Here is a 19,127-nt window from a genome sequence, read left to right as displayed (position 1 = left end):
CAGTGGCAAATATAACTGCCATTAATATTATGAATACACTAACGGAGGGAAGGAAAGGAAGCTGACATTTATTGAGCACCTGGACTAGCACTTGGCATGAATCATCTGGCAAGGATGTGGCAGGACCAGTATTGGGTTTCTGCAGTCGGGAGAGAAGGAAAGTGAGGTTCTGCTTGTCCAAGATCCCACGGGTGGTGAGGGGAGACCAGACGCCGATGTGCAATGGTTGGTGGTGGGGGAGACCCAGTGCTTAGGGAAGGACCGAATATCCTAGCAAAGGGCCCATGACCCCTTGAACCCCCACAAGGACCCCGACTAGGGTGCTACTGTCTTCACGGTGCTGACAATGGACGGGCCTGAGTCATCTCAGAGTTGAGTCGTTTGGATTCCTGCAGCCACGGGTGGCAGAGCCGATCCGAACTCAGCTGTCTGTTGGAATTTGCTTAGGCAGGTGTCTCGGGCACCAGCTCGCACTGACCCCCCTCTGGGCCAGGGAAACACGGTCTGTGTGTCTATTTCAAGCCCAAGATTGAGGACTAAATGCCATGCTCACTGCCAAACCCTAGGGCCACCTGTGACCCTCTCTCCCGGGGACAGGGGGACACACTCAGAGAGACAAGGACACTCCACACCCAAAGGGGTCGTTGTTACCCAGAAATCTTTATTACAAAAATATTTTGCAAGCCAAAAAGTTTAAGTTGCAACTATATACAAAATGGGGCCTGTTTCCTTCCCAGCAGTCTTAAAATAAACTCTCAAAACCACGCTCCTTCCGCCCTGTTGTTCTGACCTCTTCCTTTTCCTGGGGTTCGATACACAAGGTAGGAGAGTCTCCAGGCTGCCAGTCTGGAGCTCCAACCACGCGGCTTCCGTGGCCTCATCCCCTCACTCCGCTTCCAAAATTCAGAATTACATTAAATTAAAATGGCACCAAGAAAACATTCCTTTAAGATTCTGTGTGAGTGTGTGTGTGTGTGTGTGCGCGCACGCGCACGCATTCTCTCTGGGCAGAAGAGAGGGAAGCAAAGGTTTACAAGCCAACCTTCTGGAATTTGGAAACAGCCTGAGCCAGGTGGCTGGGATGCTGCTCCCAGATGCCACGGAGAAACTCCAGCTAGTCGGGCCAAAGCTGCCCACATGGCCCTTTGGCTCGGCTCCTTCCTGGAAGCCATCAAGTAAAACATCGAATCATTGTCCTCTGCAGAGCCAGGTCTGCGCTGAGCACGCCGAGTTCCACCTGCAGGACATGCTGACGGGCGGGACGGCTCAGTTTCTCACCTGCTCTGGTGGCCTGAGCCAGCTACCCCCTGGGCACTGAGCGTCTGAACCTGGGCGGGGACGGGCAGTGACGGTTAGCAGCTTGGCTCTAAGATCGGTTGCGCATGAAGACCGAGTACACGGCGTGCCACACTGGCTTGCCCGGGGCCCAGCCGGGCTCCTACACTGAAATGGAAGGTAGGGGTCAGAGGACAATGGGTCACAGCCTCTGCCCAACCTCCTGAGACAGAGGGACAGAAAGGTGGGCCAGTCCTGGCTTCACGGCTGCCCAGGCCACCTGTCTGTCTTGGATTTATTCCAGTTTGATCCCAATAGGGTTTGAGAGCAGAAATGGAAGATCACTCGCTTCTGAGCTCAGAGAGTGGGAGTGGGGGAAGGTCGCTAACAGAGTGGGGAAAAAAGCCAGGCACAGCTTCCTACCCTGCATGGCCCTAAAGTGCGTATGAGGCATGGTGGGGAGGGGAGGGAGGCGTCTCTCCTCTCCCCTCTTTTCAGGTGAACAGACTGAGGCGTCAGGTCTCGACAAGACTGCAAGGTGAAGGCGGCAGCCTGGAGCTGCACCGGCAGGCTCAGACTTACCACGCTCGGGGCAGGAAAGCCCGAGTACCAGCCACTTGGCTCCGCTGACAACGTGGCCAATTGAGTCCTGAAAAGAAGGCCACGCATCTCCATGGAGCAGCCAAACCAGAGCCTTCTTTCCCATCCTCTGGGCTCTGGGACACGGAGGAAAGACACTTGCTGCTGTAGGAAACTCCCTCCAGGAAACCGACGGGTACACCTTGGACGGCACGAGACCCAACCGTGTACTCAACACATGACAAGGAGCCAAGATAATGCTGCCGTTGTTTTAAGAGAAAAACAAAACAAAACACCACGGATCAAATTTTCTAACACCTCAGTTTCAAGATTGCACGTTTCACATGTATCAATAATTTACAGGCGTCCACAGCGAGATGTTGCTGAGTTAGTGCTAGCTGGAGGAAGCAAGCTCAGGTCTAGGAAGGAGAGGCAGGTCCGGGTGGAGTGTTACCGTCAGGGTGCCAGGTCCTCCAGGAGCCTCAGAGGGCAGGAGGAGGAAAGTCCTGTGACTCAGTCCTTGGTGGCGGTGGAGGACTCCTTGGAGGGTCCTCTCCTCCCCAGGGCTTGTGACTTGTCAGTCCAGGGACACGGGAGGCCAGGATGGCTGGCAGCAACCTCACGGAGTCTCAGCATGTGGTCCCAGAGGTTTCTTTTCTCCTAGTTTCTCCATGAATGGGACGGTTTAATCGCAACAGAACTCTTCCCAAAGTCCCGGTTGGATGGTGGCGGTGGTGGTGGCGGTGGAGACAGGAGGAGCAGGTGAGATTTTCCTCCTCACCTTGGAAGAACAGGCTGCAGAGCATCAAGGCGGCTGTCAAGAGTCTCACTAAGACCATGACCAAGACCGATGGTGGATGGAGAGGAGTGTGTGAGTGCTGGGACGCCTGGCTGCTCTGGCTAGTTCTCAGGCGGGTCCCCCGGCCAGTCTGGCAGCATCAGCCTCTGTGTGTGGCAATGTGGAGGGCCGTGGCCACCCTGGGGAGCCAAGCGAGTTGGGGAGACAAGAGCCAGCTTCACCCTCGGGTCCCAAGACCTGTGTCACCACAGCCCTCTGGGGACTGGGCTGCTGCCCCACTGGGACAGGCAGGCTCACGGGCACCAAGCCAGAGATGACCGAGGCCCTGTTCACTTCCTCTGGACCTGGACGCTGGCATACTCTGAGTGGGACGGCTCGGGCTTGGGGGCAGACTGCTTGGGGACCCGGTTGAGGTGGACCATGTCCAGGTCCGCGTAGGTGAGGGTGTCCTCGGGCGTGGGCTGCCGGACGGCCTGGATGCTGGCGTACTCCGTGTGGTTGTTGGACTCGGCAGCCCGGGGGGCCGACTTCTTTCTCTTGGGCAGGTTCAGGTCTGCATATGTGATGTCATTGTTGTCCTGGATCTGAATGGGATGGAGAGAAGGTCAGTCGGAGGCCCCGCCTCCCACCCCGCATCAGTACCAAGTCTGGGTGCTTGTTTCCTCGTGGCTTCCACCTGACTCAGCCATAATTCACACCTGGCTCTTCTCTGGCGAGGTTACCTGCTCCAGCCTTGCCCTTCCAACCCACCTCTCTCCTCCCACAGCCTGAAGGTCTTCTTGAAGGCCACTGTGGTCACCTCCCAGTGCTGACTCAGTGTTACCTCCTCCCACGGTTCTGTCCTGCCTTGTCAATCAATACTCCTGCTTCAGTGTGGTGCCTGCCCCCTCCCTCTCCTAGTAACAAATTCACCCAGCCTGGATGTTTGGGGACAAGCACTGCTTCATCCCGAGACCCTGGGTCCAGGATCCTCCTCTGTGCTCCCCAGCCCACACTTCTCCCTCACAGCACCCACCACGTAGGACTGTGTCTGCCTGGGGGTCTGGGGTAAATGCTGACCCCTCAGTGGACGGGGACATTCATTCATTTAGCCATTTATTCAACAAGTGCTCACTAGACATTTGTTATGATGCAGAGACCAAGGCTGACACAGAAGCAGCCAGATTGGTGTTGAATGAACGAATGAATGAATGAATGGATGGCAACAACTTCAGCCTCACTCACATGGTGAGGTCGGGAAATGGGGGACAGAGAATAAAGGTGTGGGACAGTGAGACTGGCTAGGAGGATGGGAAAGGTGCCTGGAGTTTAGATCCTGCGTCTGCTCTCTCTAGCTGAGAGGCTTTGGGCACTTCACTCCACCTTCCCGGGCCTCAGTTTCCCCATCTGTAAAGTGGGAATAATCATCATATGTATTATCAGGGCCGCTGTGAGGCTCGGGCGATATCCTCAGGGGAAGCCCTCGGGAAGGAGCCTGGCACGCACCACAAGGGCATGTGAGTTCACTAAGCGGTGCAGTCTTGAGCCACCCGCAAGCCCCAACACTCATCTCCCGTGAGCTAATCTTTTCACCGCAACTGTGCCTTAAAATTCCCCATTAGGAGTGATAAACGGCTTCTTCTGTGCCTGGCACCTAGGCCTCAGGGGTGGGGAGGAGCTGCTGATAGGGTAAGTCCTGGTTGGTGCCCCAGATCTCTAGTCCCCACGGCTGCAGGCACCATGCTGCTGCCTGGGGCCCCTTACGGAGGCCCGATCACCCGCCCCTGCTCAGGAAGGACAACGTACCCCAGTTCACAGGGGACGGGGCTGAGACCCAGGGAGTTAAACAATCTGGTCAAGTCACCCCGCTGGAGAAGAACCAAAGTCTGCTGGCTGCTGCAGCTGTGGTCTGACCACACGGCCGCTCTGCCCACTGCCCTGCACACTTGCACTTCTCTCTAGGAAACCTGCACCGCCAGCATCAAACGCCCTCCTGGTGAGGAGGGCTGGCACCTGGCCCCAGGAGCCCCGACAAGGGGCTGCCAGCGCCTCACAAGCTGGGTTGCCACTGCCCTGCTGATTGCCCAGGGCCTGGCACAGAGGAGGTGCTCAGCAAGTCTTCGCTGACTGAATTTCGTACAGGGTTCAGCGATCGGTTCTTTTTACCGCCATTCTTCCTCCAGGAGGTTCCAGAGGTAAAATGACTGGGGCGAAGGCCCCTCTCTCCCAGGACTGGAAGTGGCCTTGCTGTTTTAATTACCCCCTGGTCTTACTCCCAGGGCCCCTAGGGGGCTGCACTGGGGCCACTGGGGGGCTGCGCTGGGTCAGGAGAACAGAGCATGGCATTTGGGCCTACAACCATCATGTCTTTCACCAGCCCGGATTCCCTTCAACAGATGATCTGTAAAACGATGACAACAGCCAGGGAAATGTCAAGGACAGCTGGCATTCGTTCGTTCCAGGTCCGGGGCAGCGCCTGTCTTGTTACAAGACGCAGGGGAGCCCTCTGCCTCCGAGGCCTGACAGCGTCAGCCGGTGCGGAGCGAGGCGAGGCTTCTCGGAAACGAGCCAGCCACCCGGCCTGTGAAATCTCCTCAGCAATGGCGCGGAGATGTTGCCAGCTGGAGGGAGCATGTCCTCGAAGAAGGTAATTAAAGACACAAGGTCTCTCTGTCAGAGAGAGGGACTGGCAGTTCGGTGTGTCACTCTGCAGAAGGGGCCCCAGGAGGGGGGAGGGGGGAGCTGGGCAGGGTGCTGCTGGTGGAGGGACAGGCCTGGCCACACACATGCAGGCAGGAGCACACCATCCACAGGAAGAAAGGCGGCAGCCTGACTCCATTTACATAAAACACTGTGAAGGGCGCCCCCTGGAGTTGTGCGATGGATGGCAATGAGTCAAGGAGGTGGAGACAGACTTCCTGGGCTGGAGAAGAGGGAGAGAATGTGCAGAGAACAAGGGGAAAACGAGGGATGTAAAGATCCTCCACCCTCCGCACCCTCCCACCCTGGGAAAGGAGTCTTAATTTAGAACAGAATCTGCAACTCCAGCTGGTGTAAGAAAATCACACCAAGTTTCCCAGGAAGGGCACCTCGCCGAGGACTGTACCTGGGTTGTTTCTCTGGCGTTCTTCTCGGGCTCGTGCAGCCTAAAAAGGAAAGAGATAAAAATACCCTGCCTGTCTCAAGTGCTCATGTAAATTGATAAGAATAACACGGAGGTCCCACTTCCTATTTGGGTGGAGGACGAGGATGAGCGTTTCACCACAGAAATAACCACCGCTCAGCAAATGTCCGGACAAATGGGCCCGTCTCACAATAAGGGAATTTTAAGCAACAGACTGCCAAATTTTTTAGCCACTCGATCGGCAGGGATCTTTAGAAATTCCAATATTTGGTTCCAGGAAAGATACGGTGAAACTGACACTTTTGTGCATTGCTGGCGGGAGAGGCAAAGCGGCAGGGCCCTTCCGGGAAGCAGCTGGGTCAGCCAAGTCAAGAGCTGGAAGGAGTCCTCATCTTGAGACTCACAATTGCATTGAGGGGGCGGGATTCAAAATAGAGAAAGAGCTTCATGCACAGAGGGGCTGGTGCATGGTGGGGTGGGAGGGTGGTCTCTATCTCACAGCTCTGCCAGTTGGGAGCGGTTAAGGAAATTGGGATAGACTGGTAGATAAAGGTTTACAAGGTTTATGAAGAGGTTCCTTTTTTATGACAAGTGATTACATTCAAAGATAAGTGAAAAAACAAAGCTCTCAGTGGAGTGATCTCAATTATGAAAAATGTGTGGACAACGCTGAAAGGAAACAGTAAAATGCTAACAGCAGTGATCTTTGGGTGGTATTTTTCCTTCCTTTTCGTTTCCTGTGCTCTCCAACTGTTCCACAGTGTACACATCCAGGTGTTTTCATTAAAAAAAGAAGAGGGAAGGAGCAAGTGTCCTGGTTAATCAAAGCAGCCATTCATGCACTAGATTCTGTAATTGAAGGCCATGGCCGGGTTCACTGCAGGGTCGTAATCAAGGTGGTGAGCAAAGCAGAGCCTCTGGTTCTGCAAGGACTGTACAAATCCTTTAGAGAAATTTGCTGCAACTCTGGGGACGTTAGCTGGATAATGCCAGAAGTGAGCAATGGGCTTGGCAGCGGATTCCTATTCAAATCCATTTGAATGGGTTTGGCATGAGTGCCCGGCTCAGAAGGCAGTTCTGGGGCACGATGGGCCCGACGTGGCCGCAGGAACGACCCTCTAGGAGCAGGGACACCATCTGGAACGAGGATCACGCAGATCTATCCACATCCCACCTGCTTCCAATCCTTCTGGGGCTCCCAGTGCCTCAGGTTCAAGTCCAACTCAGCATCCTGCTCATAAGCCCCATGTGGTCTGGCCCCTACTGACCGCCCACACCCCCAGACCATTCATGCCCTGTCCTCATTTCCCCACTTATCCACTCATCAAATATTTCTTTTTCTTTCTTTCTTTTTCAATCCTCACCTGAGGACATGCTTAGTGGGGAAGGGAGAGAGAAAGAAAGGCAGAGAAACATTGATGTGAGAAACATTGATCGGTTGCTTCTTGCACGCACCTCAACTGGGGGCTGAACCCACAACCTAAGTGTGTACCCTGACACATCTAGGAATCTGGGAATCAAACCCACGACCTTTTGGTTTACAGGGCGATGCTCCAACCAACTGAGCCACACCGGCCAGGACTCCACCCACTGACTATCTCGAGGGGACTACTTCATGTGACACACTTTATGCATCAACAACAGCCTGAGTGACCCTATTGACGACTCTTTCTCTTGGTTAACCTGTGTGCCATTCGAGACTCAACTAGGCGTCATGTCCTCGGGGAGGCCTCTCTGGCAGGGATGGGCTCACTGGGCTGAACTTCTGGGACCATTTCAAAGCTCTGTATATGTTTTCCCATCTGGTTCGTGGGTCTGTCTGTCTGCCCACCTTGCTTCCTTCCCATCTGGGTGCTCAGTGAGTGCTCAAGAGCGCCTTGGGAGGAATGTCAGCCCGACCACCCCAGGGCCTTTGCACACTTGCCTCTTCATCTAGTTCACTCCTCTTTGCCCAGAGCCTGTTTCAAAAAGCCCTTTCTCCAGGAAGCCTTCACTGAACCCCACCTCCTTCCTCGGAACACTGGGTTCCTTCGTTTCAGAGCGACGTCTCGGATTGGAACTAGCCCTCGTTTCGTGCCTGTCTCTTCTCTGGTCTCTCCTGTCCTGATTACTCATCCCTGTGCTCGGGCTAAAGAAGTGGGCGCCACCCGAGTCTCCTCTCTCCTCCTTCACAACCCACGTCCAATCCACCACAAGGCTCGTTGACTCCGCCCCAAATACACATGGAACCCAACCACCCCGTCACCTCCACTGTCCCAGCTCCCCAGATTCCTGAGGAGCCTGCTCCCTGTGTTCTGGCTTCTCTTCCCACCCCTCTGCATACCGTTCTCCACGTGAAAAACGCATGAGTGATGTCATATCATTTCGCCTCTCAAAACACTTGGCCCCTTCCCCACACAGTGAAGTCGTCTACGTATCCTGAGGGGAGAGGGCCACATGGCCTGCCCCTAGTCTCCCACCTCTCCCCCTCTGGCTCACTGCACTCCAGCTGCCCTGGCTTCCTCCACATTCATGAACACTCCCACCTGCTCCTGCCTCGAGGCCTTGGCACTGGCTGTTCCCTCTGCCTGGTCCACTGGTCACTATTGCCCCAGCTATCCCTGTGACTGGTGTCTTCTCGTCCTTCAGCTATCTTCTAAAGGTCACCTCCTTAGGGAAGCCTTCCCTGATCACCCACCATGCCCCACCTCCTGCTCAGCTCTGTGCCCAGCTTTACTTGATTTTGTTGACACCCGCATCACACTGTGTATTAACCTCCTGGCTCATGTGGTCACCTGCCTCCCAGTGGACCGTGGTCTCCATGGGGGCAAGGACTAGGCCTGTCTATTTCACTGGAGCCCTGACACCTTGTTATGGGCTGGCACCTCATCAGCAAGCTGTAAATATTTGAGGGATGAATGAATGAATGAACGAATGACCGTCTCTCCCATTGGATCAGAAGTGCCATGAGATCAGGGCTAGCATCTTTTTCTGCTCCCTTTTGCAATCCCCCAGCTCAAGGCCTGGCACTGAGCTGGGCTCCGTCAAATGAATAAATGAAAGTATCGGGGAAGCCCTAAATATTCCGAGGATAAATGCAGAGAATGTCTGACAAGTGAGGAAACGGCCGGCCAAATGCACCCCAGTGCCCAATTGAGGGAGCAGGAACGTTCCGCTGCCGTCTGAGCTGGGGGAGATGGCAGACAGTGTTCTGCGTGTGCATGCCTAACCTAGGGAGTTGCACACAGCCAATTCCTGCACCAGCTCTGCACCCTGCAGGGCCCTTTGAGCTCAAAGCGGCGGTATCCCCCTTGGCACTGTCCCTGCGGTGCTCAGTGCTACCCATGCCAACCTCCTCTAAAAAGCGTCTGATCCCAGCCAGCCCAGCGGAAGCGGCCGCTACATGGGAAACCACCATTACCGCTTGCGAGCTATCACTTTGGTTTAGAGAGATGAAAGGGAGCAAGCGATCGGCCGGCTCCCTGTGTAGGCTCACACTGGAAAAATACAAAACAGGCGGAAAATGGCTAGCTTCTCTGGGGAAGGAGAAATAGGCGGCGGGAGGCAGGGCGCAGATAAAGAGCGTCAGCCTCAGTGTCAGAGAGACCGGGAGGGAGTCAAGCGCCCGCACTCACTGACTGTGGGACACGGGGAAACCAGACTCCTCTGAGCCTCAGTTTCCGCAACCACACACAGGGGCAACAGAAACCTGGAATGGGGGTCTCCACATCTGGCTCAGGAACAGTGGCGTGAGCACCACCTGAGAACTTGTTAGAGATACAAATTCTGCATCAGAAACTCCGGGGGTGGGGCCTGGATATCTGTTTTAACGAGCCCTCCAGAGGATTCTGCTGTGCACTCCAGCCTGAGAACCAATGCTCAATTAAATTAGGATAATAGTAAATCATAGGGTTTTTGCGATAATTAAAATCACCTTCGGGCTTATATAGGCAAAGGCATGGATGGGTTCCTGGGACCAGTGAGCACTCAATAAATGTTAGCTGCCGATGCTGTTATCATCATTATTATTATTGACACTGCCCTTTTCTTCCAGAACTTAATTGTCTAATTGGGGAGATAGGGCAAATCAAAACTAATGACAATAATAAAAATGAAACAAAAAAGAGAGATACTTTCACATCTGGGGCCGTGAGGCCACTGAGAGGGGGTTTCAGGGGTTCAGAGGAGGAGGAGGGGGATATTGTGCGGTGGTTTGGGATGGCCTTCGTTCGTTCATTCACTCGTTCATTTAACAACCCTTCACGGGGCACCTACTGCATTTCACGCCCAGTGCCACGTTCAGGAGCTCTTAGCAGTGAACGTGAGGGGCATGATCCTGCCCTCAGGAGGGGTGGGCTCCGATCTGGGGATAAGTGCAGGGAACACACCAGGATGTGAAGCAGGGGGGCACCAGGAGAGTTCACATGAGGGGCTCCCCGATCCTGGAGGAGATAATGCCCAGAGGAGCCCAGAGGAGGAGCAGGAGGTAACCAGGTGAGAGGAGGGGTGCCCACTCTAGCTTCCGTGTTGCACAACTCCAGGGGGCGCTGTTCACAGAGCCCACTGTGACTGCTGGCCCCTGGAGTTGTGGAGACCCTGGGTGGTGAGTGAGCAGGAGTGAGGGAGCACGTCTCAGAGAGAGGCCAGCGCTTGGGACTAGGAGGGGAGGGAGGAATGAGGGAGGAAGTGACAGGAGCACAGGGTGGCTGAGCCACAGGACGTGAACACTGAGCGGCCAGGAGTGACACCGTGTCAGCAGGAGCCAGACCGCAAGGGGTTGAGGGCCTCAGTAGGACATCTGGACTATCTCGAGGGCCATGAGAGCTGCCGAAGGTTTTTAGACAAAGGATGGAAGCCAAGTCTTCCACTTGCAAAAGGGTGTGCTTGGTGTGCACACACAGCACTGCTCCCCCGCCCTCCCCTGGCATTTTCCTGGACTCTGCATCCAATCCATCAGCTAGTTCTCTTAGCTACACCTCCAAAAAAGATCCAGAATCTGACCATTTCTCAGCCCATCCCACCACCCAGGCTGAGGCCACCATCACCTGCTCAGACCACTGCCGACACCGCCTCCCTGGCCTCTCTGCGTCCACCCTCACCCCCTGTAGCCGGGTCCCCACACGACACTCAGGGTGACACTTCTAAAACAAAAGTCAGATCGTCTCCCTCCCATGGCTCCTCATCCCCCTGGGAGTAAAGCCTGAGGTCCTGGCGGCTACAGACCCTAGACCACTGGCCGCCGCTGCAGACCCTCAGATCCTGCTCTGTAATTCCGAGACCCACAAAGGCTGCAAAAGGTCGAAAATCTGCAAAATCCACTGGTGGCAAAACCTGACCTAAACCAACATGAAGCTGTTTGTGGTTTTTATTTACTGCTTTACAGATGTTCACATATTTCCAAGCAGGTGCATCTCTGTAGTAGGTTGCGGGGTGCTGCTTCTATTCTGCTGAGCTGAACATCGGGGGCCTCTCAAAAGCCGACACGTCTTGATGAGTACACATCCGGCGGCACGGGCTTCAGCGAAGAGCCCGGGGACAGGCACCTCCTGGCCTTCCTCTCGGCCCTTCTGTGGAAGCCACACAGGCCTCCTGGCCCATCTCACTGGGGGCCTCGGCCACGCCTGCTCTCCTGCCTGCACCTCCCTCTGCTTCACGGCCGCCTAGCTCCCCAGCCTGCTCATGCTCCGGAGGCCCCGCCATGAATCTCCACCCCTTTGCTCTGGTCCGTCACCACCTGACGCGACGGGAGGCATCAGGTTGCCTCCACCCTCGCTGCTGCTTCTCCCACGGGTGTCTGAATCCCACTGAGGTCCGGGCTGCTTTCTGTCACTGCTGTATCCCCGGCACCCAGAACAGAGCTGGCACACAATAGGGACTCAGTAAAAATCACTGAAAATATGAAGCAACAGACCAAGGCACCATCTGTGACATAATGTCATTGCTTTAGCCTCTGACCAGGGCACGAGCTTCAGGAGGGCACAGATGCTTTCTGTCCTCCCCACCCGGCGTCCCCAGGGCCACCCATGCCAAGGCACTCAGCAAATATTTAATGAATGAAGGAAGGGCAAAGTGTACAACTTGGATCTAAGGGCCGTGTGTGCAGGAGGCTTCTGCCACCATCCGGACAGGATTTCATGAGTCTCGCTGTCTGTGGACAGCGGGCAAGAACTCGGTGCTTCTGGGCACGGAAATCCCCTCAAATCCCCTCATCGGAGACAGTAATTAAAAACGGGCCTGGCATGAGGCGCTCACAAAGGGAAGCCACAGAAAGGTCATCTGGCCCAGGTGTGGGGGTCACGCTCACGGTGGATTCCGCTTTTCAGCTCTGGGGCTGTCTAACGGCTAAATAACAATGGCAAAAGCAGCCCAGCCCGGGAGGCACTTACCTTGTAGAAGAAGTGGAGCCCTTAGCTGAAAGAGAAAAGAAACAAAAGCCAGTTACTTACCCTGGACATTCACTTTTCTTATGCAACTTTGCAGGGGTCGGGTGGGCAAAGGTTTGCCTCCAGTGACATTGGTAGGAATTGTTGAAACCTGGCCCTTCCTGCTTTCTCACCTCTGGGAGTTGCCAAGGGTCAGATCCCCAAGCAGCCTTCAGCCTGGGAGGGGCCCCAGCCCTGCCCTAGCTCTGGTCTTGGGTGTCCGCACACTCCTCCCCTGAGGCCCTGTGTCAGTCTGGGGCCCAGTCATGGCCTTTCTGTGCTGGAGGACAGACTCTAGTGCGGGTGTGTGTGTGTGTGTGTGTGTGTGTGTGTGTGTGTGTGTGTGTGACTGTGTGTGTGTGTGTGACCTGGGGAGCAGGCGTGAGTCCCACTGCTGCCACCCCCTAGCTCGCTGTGTGACCCCAGGCGGGTCATTTTTCCCCTCTGAGCCTGGATTTCAGTCCTCTCACTCACAGGACTGGGCTGGACACCCATTTATTTTCATGTCACCACTTTCCCAAAAAGGATCTTGGGCACAAAGAAGGGATCCATCTGGTGCAGAGATTTTTAAACCTGTGATATGGGGCATCCCGCAGAGAAGCCGCTGGGGTTCTGCCACCACTTGACTCGAATTTCACTGCAAAATTGTAATTAAAAAGCAATACGCACACTCAGATGTGCTCTGCACCTCATGTGAGCAGGTTGGAGGCTGCCACGGTGCAGAACTCCTCGCCGCTAGGCTAATGCTTGGTGCTGGGCAGGTGTGTGGATTTCTAGGTGAGCAGGTAACCAGTTGGGAAGGTCCATAGCTCAGCATCTAACATCTCAATGGAGAATGAGGGTGGCAAAGTGCTGGGACGCGAGATATGTCAGGGGGTTCAAAGACTGATCACCCCCATTCCGCACTAAAGACATTGGGTGACTCCTTACCGTCCACACAGCTGGGAACTGGTAGAACTAAAATGAAGATATTTCAGTGCATTGAGGTAGAGAGATGGGTGGGCCCTTCCAGGGACCAAGGAGAGAGAAGAGGGCATGTCATGAAGGTGGAAGTGCCTGAAGACCCACTGCCAAGATTTGAACCCTGACCCCACCATGTATCAAGTATGAGGCCCTGAGCCACCAGCCAGGGCACTGCCGCCTCTGGGCTCCTTTCTCATGACTGCAACTTTCCTCTGCCTCAGTTTGCTCACCTGTCAAATGGGGTTACTAATACAGAAGGCTGCAGGGAGAACAGTGCCTGACACGTCAGAGGGGCTGAGTGAGTGCTGTCTGCCACTGTCCCTGGAGCCCATGTTTGAGACTGGGGCTCTGCACACATATAGACCCACCCCTGGGGGTGCTGGGTGGTCCACACCCATGTCTGCAGCTCTCCAAGGCCCCACACCTCCCCTGGAACACCTGGCCACTGGTGGCTAAGCCCCTAGGAATGAGCTCACATATGTGGGGAGTGACATGGTATCCAGGGATGAGGCCACAGACAAGGGGCAGGATTTCACTAACAGCCACTGTGAACACTCCATCCAATGGGCTGGCTTGTCACCCTTGGTGGGCGAGGAGTCCCCTCTGTGTGGGGCTCTCCAGGAACTTCAGGGAAATACTGGGTAGATCACTTGCAAAAGTTCTTCCAGCTTCCAGAGACCCAGGGCCTGACTCTAGCCCTCCTGGACGGGTGGCTAGAGGCCCGGCCAGCATCCTTCCAGCCAGCTCAGGAGGGAGGGGCACCCTGGGGGAGCGGGGTGCAGAGGAGATGTGGGGCTGATGTACCGCATGCCCCCTCCAGCCCAGCCTGGGGGCTGGCACAGACAGGCAGCTAAGGACAGCACCTCACACTCTGCAGGCTGTGGCACGTGGTAGTTCACTGCCAGCATTTTTAAGAGAACTTAGTATAGAAGATGACAAAAAGGAAAATATCAGAGTTCTAATTTTATCTCCTGGGGTGTGTATGTGTCGGGTTGACACATGAAATGTATTTCTATCACTTGTAGTCAAATAAGTTTCAGACACACTGGCTTAAAATTGTTTCCTTCGAAAGTAAGAAAGAAAACTTGCATTTTCTGAGGCGTGAGAATGCATCAGAGCTGTTATTTCCCATGAGCTCCACTGGTTTTGTAACTACCCTTCAACACACGTACTGCTGCACCATTTTACAGGCGAGGAAACTGAGGCTTGTGGGGGCCAAATCAATTGTTCAGTACCTATAACAACACTGGTTTGTCTGACTCCAAAGTCAGAGGCTTCGCCACAGTGAGAACTACACAACTACACACCACACACGTGCACACACACAGGGCACGATGTCCTGGACTTGAACTTGTGACCTCCTGCCACTGTCAGGGGAGTTTTCCAGGGAGGCAGCTCATGTTCCCCACCTCACATACAATGCTGACGACAGGAGCTAACATTTGCCGATCACTCGCTGTTGGCCAGCTCCTGTCCTAACCTTTGCCATTTAGTCGCCCACTGCATCCTTCCAACAGCCATGCAGGTGGGCGGCGGGAGCACCCTTGCCCCCTTCCAGCATCCTGCCTGGGGGCGGGGCATGAAGCCTGGACAGGTAAAAAAGTGGACAGCAAAAGTTTGCAGGAGTTCCTGGGAATATTATTTCTCCCTGGGACCTTCTCTTGCTGCCCTGGAAGCTCCCTGTTTCCCACCTCGACAGCAGAGGTGAGGCCTGAGGCGGAGGTGGCCATCTTGCTCCCATGGGGGGAAGCTCCAGAGGGACCACCCAGGTTGCAACCTGGTGTAGCTGTCCCACCAGCCAGGGCACTGCCGCCTCTGGGCTCCTTTCTCATGACTGCCAGTGACTGGACAGCCTTCCGGCCTGAGCTATGTGGAGCCCGAAGCACCCCTGTGGCCTCTGCCCCTGGCAAGGACAGCCTGGGGCAAACTTTGGGGGAGGAAGCAGGGAATCCACTCACCTTTCTTCTGTCGGATTCGCAGGAGGTAGAGGGCAGCGATCAGCAGGGCCACCAGCAAGGCACACACCACGCCCACCACGATGAAGATATTATTCAAGTTGGGGCCTTTGTCTATGGACAGGACAGAATAGAGACTTTACATATGCAAATTACAAACAAAGAAAGTCACTACCCAGTGCCTCTGTTTACCACTAGGTGGGCATCATTAACTAAGAACACCTGGCTGGGTCTTCTCGGATGTTCTGAGCCCCCTGGGCACATTCACGGTTCTGCACACAGGTCCCCACGAGGGTGAACCGTGGCAGCACATGAACCACGCCGAGGCGCCAGGAGGGAAACTGTCTGGTGCTGAAGCCAGAGTGGAGACCGGGCTGCAGGACGTGGGCACGGACAGCACTCCTGAGGGACAGAGACACGCGTTCCCTCATCTGAGTGAACCAGGGTGGCCACGTGGTGACACGGGTCCTTCCGGAACTCAGAGTCACAACGGGGACAGTGAGGAGGGGCAGACATGCAGGTGACTAGTGGGCTCTGGAGACCTCTGTCCACGGACTCGAGCCCCCGGACCTGGGTGAAGGGGCTCTGACCCCAGGACTCTTGAAACCAAGGCAAGGCCTTAGCTGGGTGCATGGCCCACGGAGGGGACCCCCACCCTGGAGCACAGCAGGCCATTGAGGCCGGGCCGAGCTGCAGACACGTGGGCTTAGATCAGCGTCCCTTGTTGTGTGGCCTTGAGTAAGTCACTTAGACCTCCACACTCAGGTTTCCTCCTGGGTCCCTGAGGCCGAAAATAACCTTCACTACATCGGATAGCTCTGGGGATAACTCAGTGACTGACCAAACAGCCAACAATCTCATCCTTTCTGAAAGTATTACTTCCTGAATGCCTACTGTGTGCCAGGCCGTGTGCCAGGGCCTGAAGCCACGTTGCCATGGTTCCCAGCAGCTGAGACTCATAGTTAGGGTCACAGAGCTCCTCTCCTTCAGCGCAGCCATGTGTAAGCAGAGGGCCCCTCAGAGAGGCACTGACTTGTCCACGGTCACCAGCAGGTCTGTGACAGAGCCAGAGGTTCATCCGCACATCCTGTGTCCTAGTTCAGTGCTCGCCCTATGAAAGCCAGGCCTCAGTGACATCAAAGGGACACCTTGACAGGGTCACAGAATTCCTTTAGAACTCCCTGTTCCCTTGAGGGCTGCATGGAGGAAAGAAATGGCCTTTGTCCTAATCCATAATCCACTCAAAGGGTCTGCGATCGAGAAGGCATAGCCATGTTCACAACAGGTGACAGAACCTTCCACAGTGGCACCAAAATGCCAACCGGGCACTGCCATTTGAAGAAAGAGAGGCACATGACAGCACACTGGAGGGGGCTGAGAAAGTGACACCCTGACACCCTGTGCTTCCCCACAAGAGGCCCTTCACCATCACCTCCATGAGCATGCACTTTGTCCTAGAAACACGCTTTGGAAAACTGTCCTGCAGAGACAGCTGCACACGCGACAGAATACGTACAAAGACACTGATCGCAGCTGGGGATTATACCTGGGAAAACCCCACACACACCCTGAAGCCCCGCCCACTCCCTGCGGGGGCCGGTTCACTAGGGCAGCCAGGGAGACCAGGGAGGTGAGAGAGCAAGGGGGGGGGGGGGGCGGGGCCAAGGTGGAGGGTGAGCTCCCTGAGCTCAGTGACTGCTGGGGGAAGACAGCAGGAGGGCAGGGAACAGGATGGGCTCCCTCTGTCCCACCCTCTTTCCTTAACGTACACTGATGTCAAAAGATCCATGAAGACATGTACCAAACTCCTACCAGTGCTGACCGGGGTTTGCGGGAGGGGAGCNCTGTTCCCTTGAAGGCTGCATGGAGGAAAGAAATGGCCTTTGTCCTAATCCATAATCCACTCAAAGGGTCTTCTATGGAGAAGGCATAGCCATGCTCACAACAGGTGACAGAACCTTCCACAGTGGCACCAAAATGCCAACCGGGCACTGCCATTTGAAGAAAGAGAGGCACATGACAGCACACTGGAGGGAGCTGAGAAAGTGACACCCTGATACCCTGTGCTTCCCCACAAGAGGCCCTTCACCATCACCTCCACGAGCATGCACTTTGTCCTAGAAACACGCTTTGGAAAACTGTCCTGCAGAGACAGCTGCACACGCGACAGAATACGTACAAAGACACTGATCGTAGCCGGGGATTATACCTGGGAAAACCCCACACACACCCTGAAGCCCCGCCCACTCCCTGCAGGGCAGGTTCACAAGGGCAGCCAGGGAGACCAGGGAGGTGAGAGAGCAAGGGGGGCGGGGCGGGGCCAAGGTGGAGGTGAACTCCATGAGCTCAGTGACTGCTGGGGGAAGACAGCAGGAGAGCAGGGAACAGGATGGGCTCCCTCTGTCCCACCCTCTTTCCTTAACGTACACTGATGTCAAAAGATCCATGAAGACATGTACCAAATTCCTACCAGTGCTGACCGGGGTTTGCGGGAGGGGAGCTCACTTCAAAATTCTACTTTCTCTTTATAGACTTCTAGATTGTTCTATAGTAAGCATGAATGAATACTTATAACATCAAAAATGATAAAATTTAAACAGAGCTGGTCAGTTGGAGTGGAGGCCTCACCAAAGGGTCCATCTGTGCTCTGGTCCTTCGGGTTAGTGGGGGCCTCCAGGGTGAGGTTCCTGCTGACGGCCGGCTGCCCGTCATGCTGCACCAGACAGGTGAGCACCAGGGTCTCCCCGCGGGCAGATGAGTTCACCAGGATCCAGCTCCCCGAGGTGAAGGTCCCATCCTTGTTCTCTACTCCAGTTAAGGGTGTTTCTATTCGGGACATGTTTCCGTTCTTCAGCCAGATCAGCTGTAGGCGCTGGGGGTAGAAGTTCTTCACCTGGCAGGTGACGTTCACCTGGTTCTCTGACACGGCGTGTCTAACCTCCAAGGTGGGCGGAACTGAAACAGCACAGGGCAGAGGCTCTGACCTCATGGACACACAGATCACAGAGGATCCCCATAACGTCGCTCCCCCACCACAGCAAGGGGGCATTCAGGACAGTGCTAACTAGGCAGCAGGTGCTCAGAACACAGGGCTTGCTTTGCATGTGAAAGAAATCACTAAGCACAGCACCCTGCACACAGTAGGTGCTCCAGAACTGGGAGGTGCTATCAGGGTAATAGGAGTGAAATCACCAAGCACAGCCCTGGCATGCAGTCAGAACATAATCACTGGAGCAAAATAAATGAAACCACCAAGCGCATTGTGGCCTGGTTTACGGTAGGTGCCATTATTGGAGTTGCTCTTGGTAAAGCAGATGAAACTACCAAGTAGAGTGGTAGGCGTTCCCCTGGTCACTGCCATTAAACAGTGGTGAGTGACAGGCACCTCCAGGTGCTGGTGATGGGAAGGACTGTCAGGAATTAGATTCCAGGGAAATTAAGTTGGAGCAAATGGCAGGGGGAGGCACAGGCTTGGAGGGTAGGAGCCAGGTGTGGGCCCGGGCTGGGTGTGAGGGCATCTACCTCGGATGATCTCAGACAGGCTGACAGTCCCACGAAGAGGAGGGCCCCCCTTCAGGGTGACATGTTCCACCTGGCAGATGAGCTGGGAGCGGACATCCCCCCGGGCCAGCCGCACCGAGGCTGTGCTGTTGATGCTGTAGGAAGGGCTGTGTCCCTCTGGGTTCACGGTGGTCTGGGAGGCTGGGAGCTCATTCCCATCTTTGAACCATTTCAGGTTGATGCTCCTGGGGGAGAAGCCGTGGGACTCGCAGGTGAAGCTCACTGTCTGCCCAGGTATGGCCCTCTCCGCGGGGGCTGACACCACGGGGGGAGAGGGTGGGGCTTTAAAAGGAGCACAATGAAAAATAAACATGATTGTGACCATCACCACCAATGACAAGCATGTGACACTGTCAAGACCTTCTCATATATTATTTGTCATTCTCTAACAATGCTGGGAGGGCATGTCATCATCCTCATCTTACAGAGCAGGACACTCGGGTCCCCAGAGATGAACTCTGAGTGAGGGGCAGGGCAACGGACAGCTCCAG

General features: G+C 55.1%; 1 protein-coding gene across 6 annotated transcripts in view; it reads right to left on the bottom strand.

Annotated features, from left to right (window-relative positions):
• Positions 1–644: 644 nt before the first annotated feature.
• Positions 645–19,127, bottom strand: part of LOC118985606 (tyrosine-protein phosphatase non-receptor type substrate 1-like) — a 48,028-nt gene continuing 29,545 nt past the window's right edge. For all 6 annotated transcript variants that reach the window (XM_037044296.1, XM_037044297.1, XM_037044294.1 and 3 more), the window contains exons 4-9: positions 18,598–18,918; positions 17,704–18,030; positions 15,079–15,189; positions 12,122–12,146; positions 5,739–5,778; positions 645–3,237 (exon numbers count right to left, since the gene is read on the bottom strand). In XM_037044296.1, coding sequence (XP_036900191.1) covers positions 2,983–3,237; positions 5,739–5,778; positions 12,122–12,146; positions 15,079–15,189; positions 17,704–18,030; positions 18,598–18,918 — 1,079 coding nt within the window. In that variant the 3' untranslated portion in view covers positions 645–2,982. The remainder of the gene's footprint in view (positions 3,238–5,738; positions 5,779–12,121; positions 12,147–15,078; positions 15,190–17,703; positions 18,031–18,597; positions 18,919–19,127) is intronic.

Source organism: Sturnira hondurensis, unplaced genomic scaffold, assembly GCF_014824575.4.
Source record: "Sturnira hondurensis isolate 20B ecotype Veracruz unplaced genomic scaffold, ASM1482457v3 Scaffold0004136, whole genome shotgun sequence".
Lineage (NCBI taxonomy): Eukaryota > Metazoa > Chordata > Mammalia > Chiroptera > Phyllostomidae > Sturnira > Sturnira hondurensis.
Note: the sequence above shows the minus strand (reverse complement) of the source record. Positions and strands in the feature narration are given on the sequence as shown.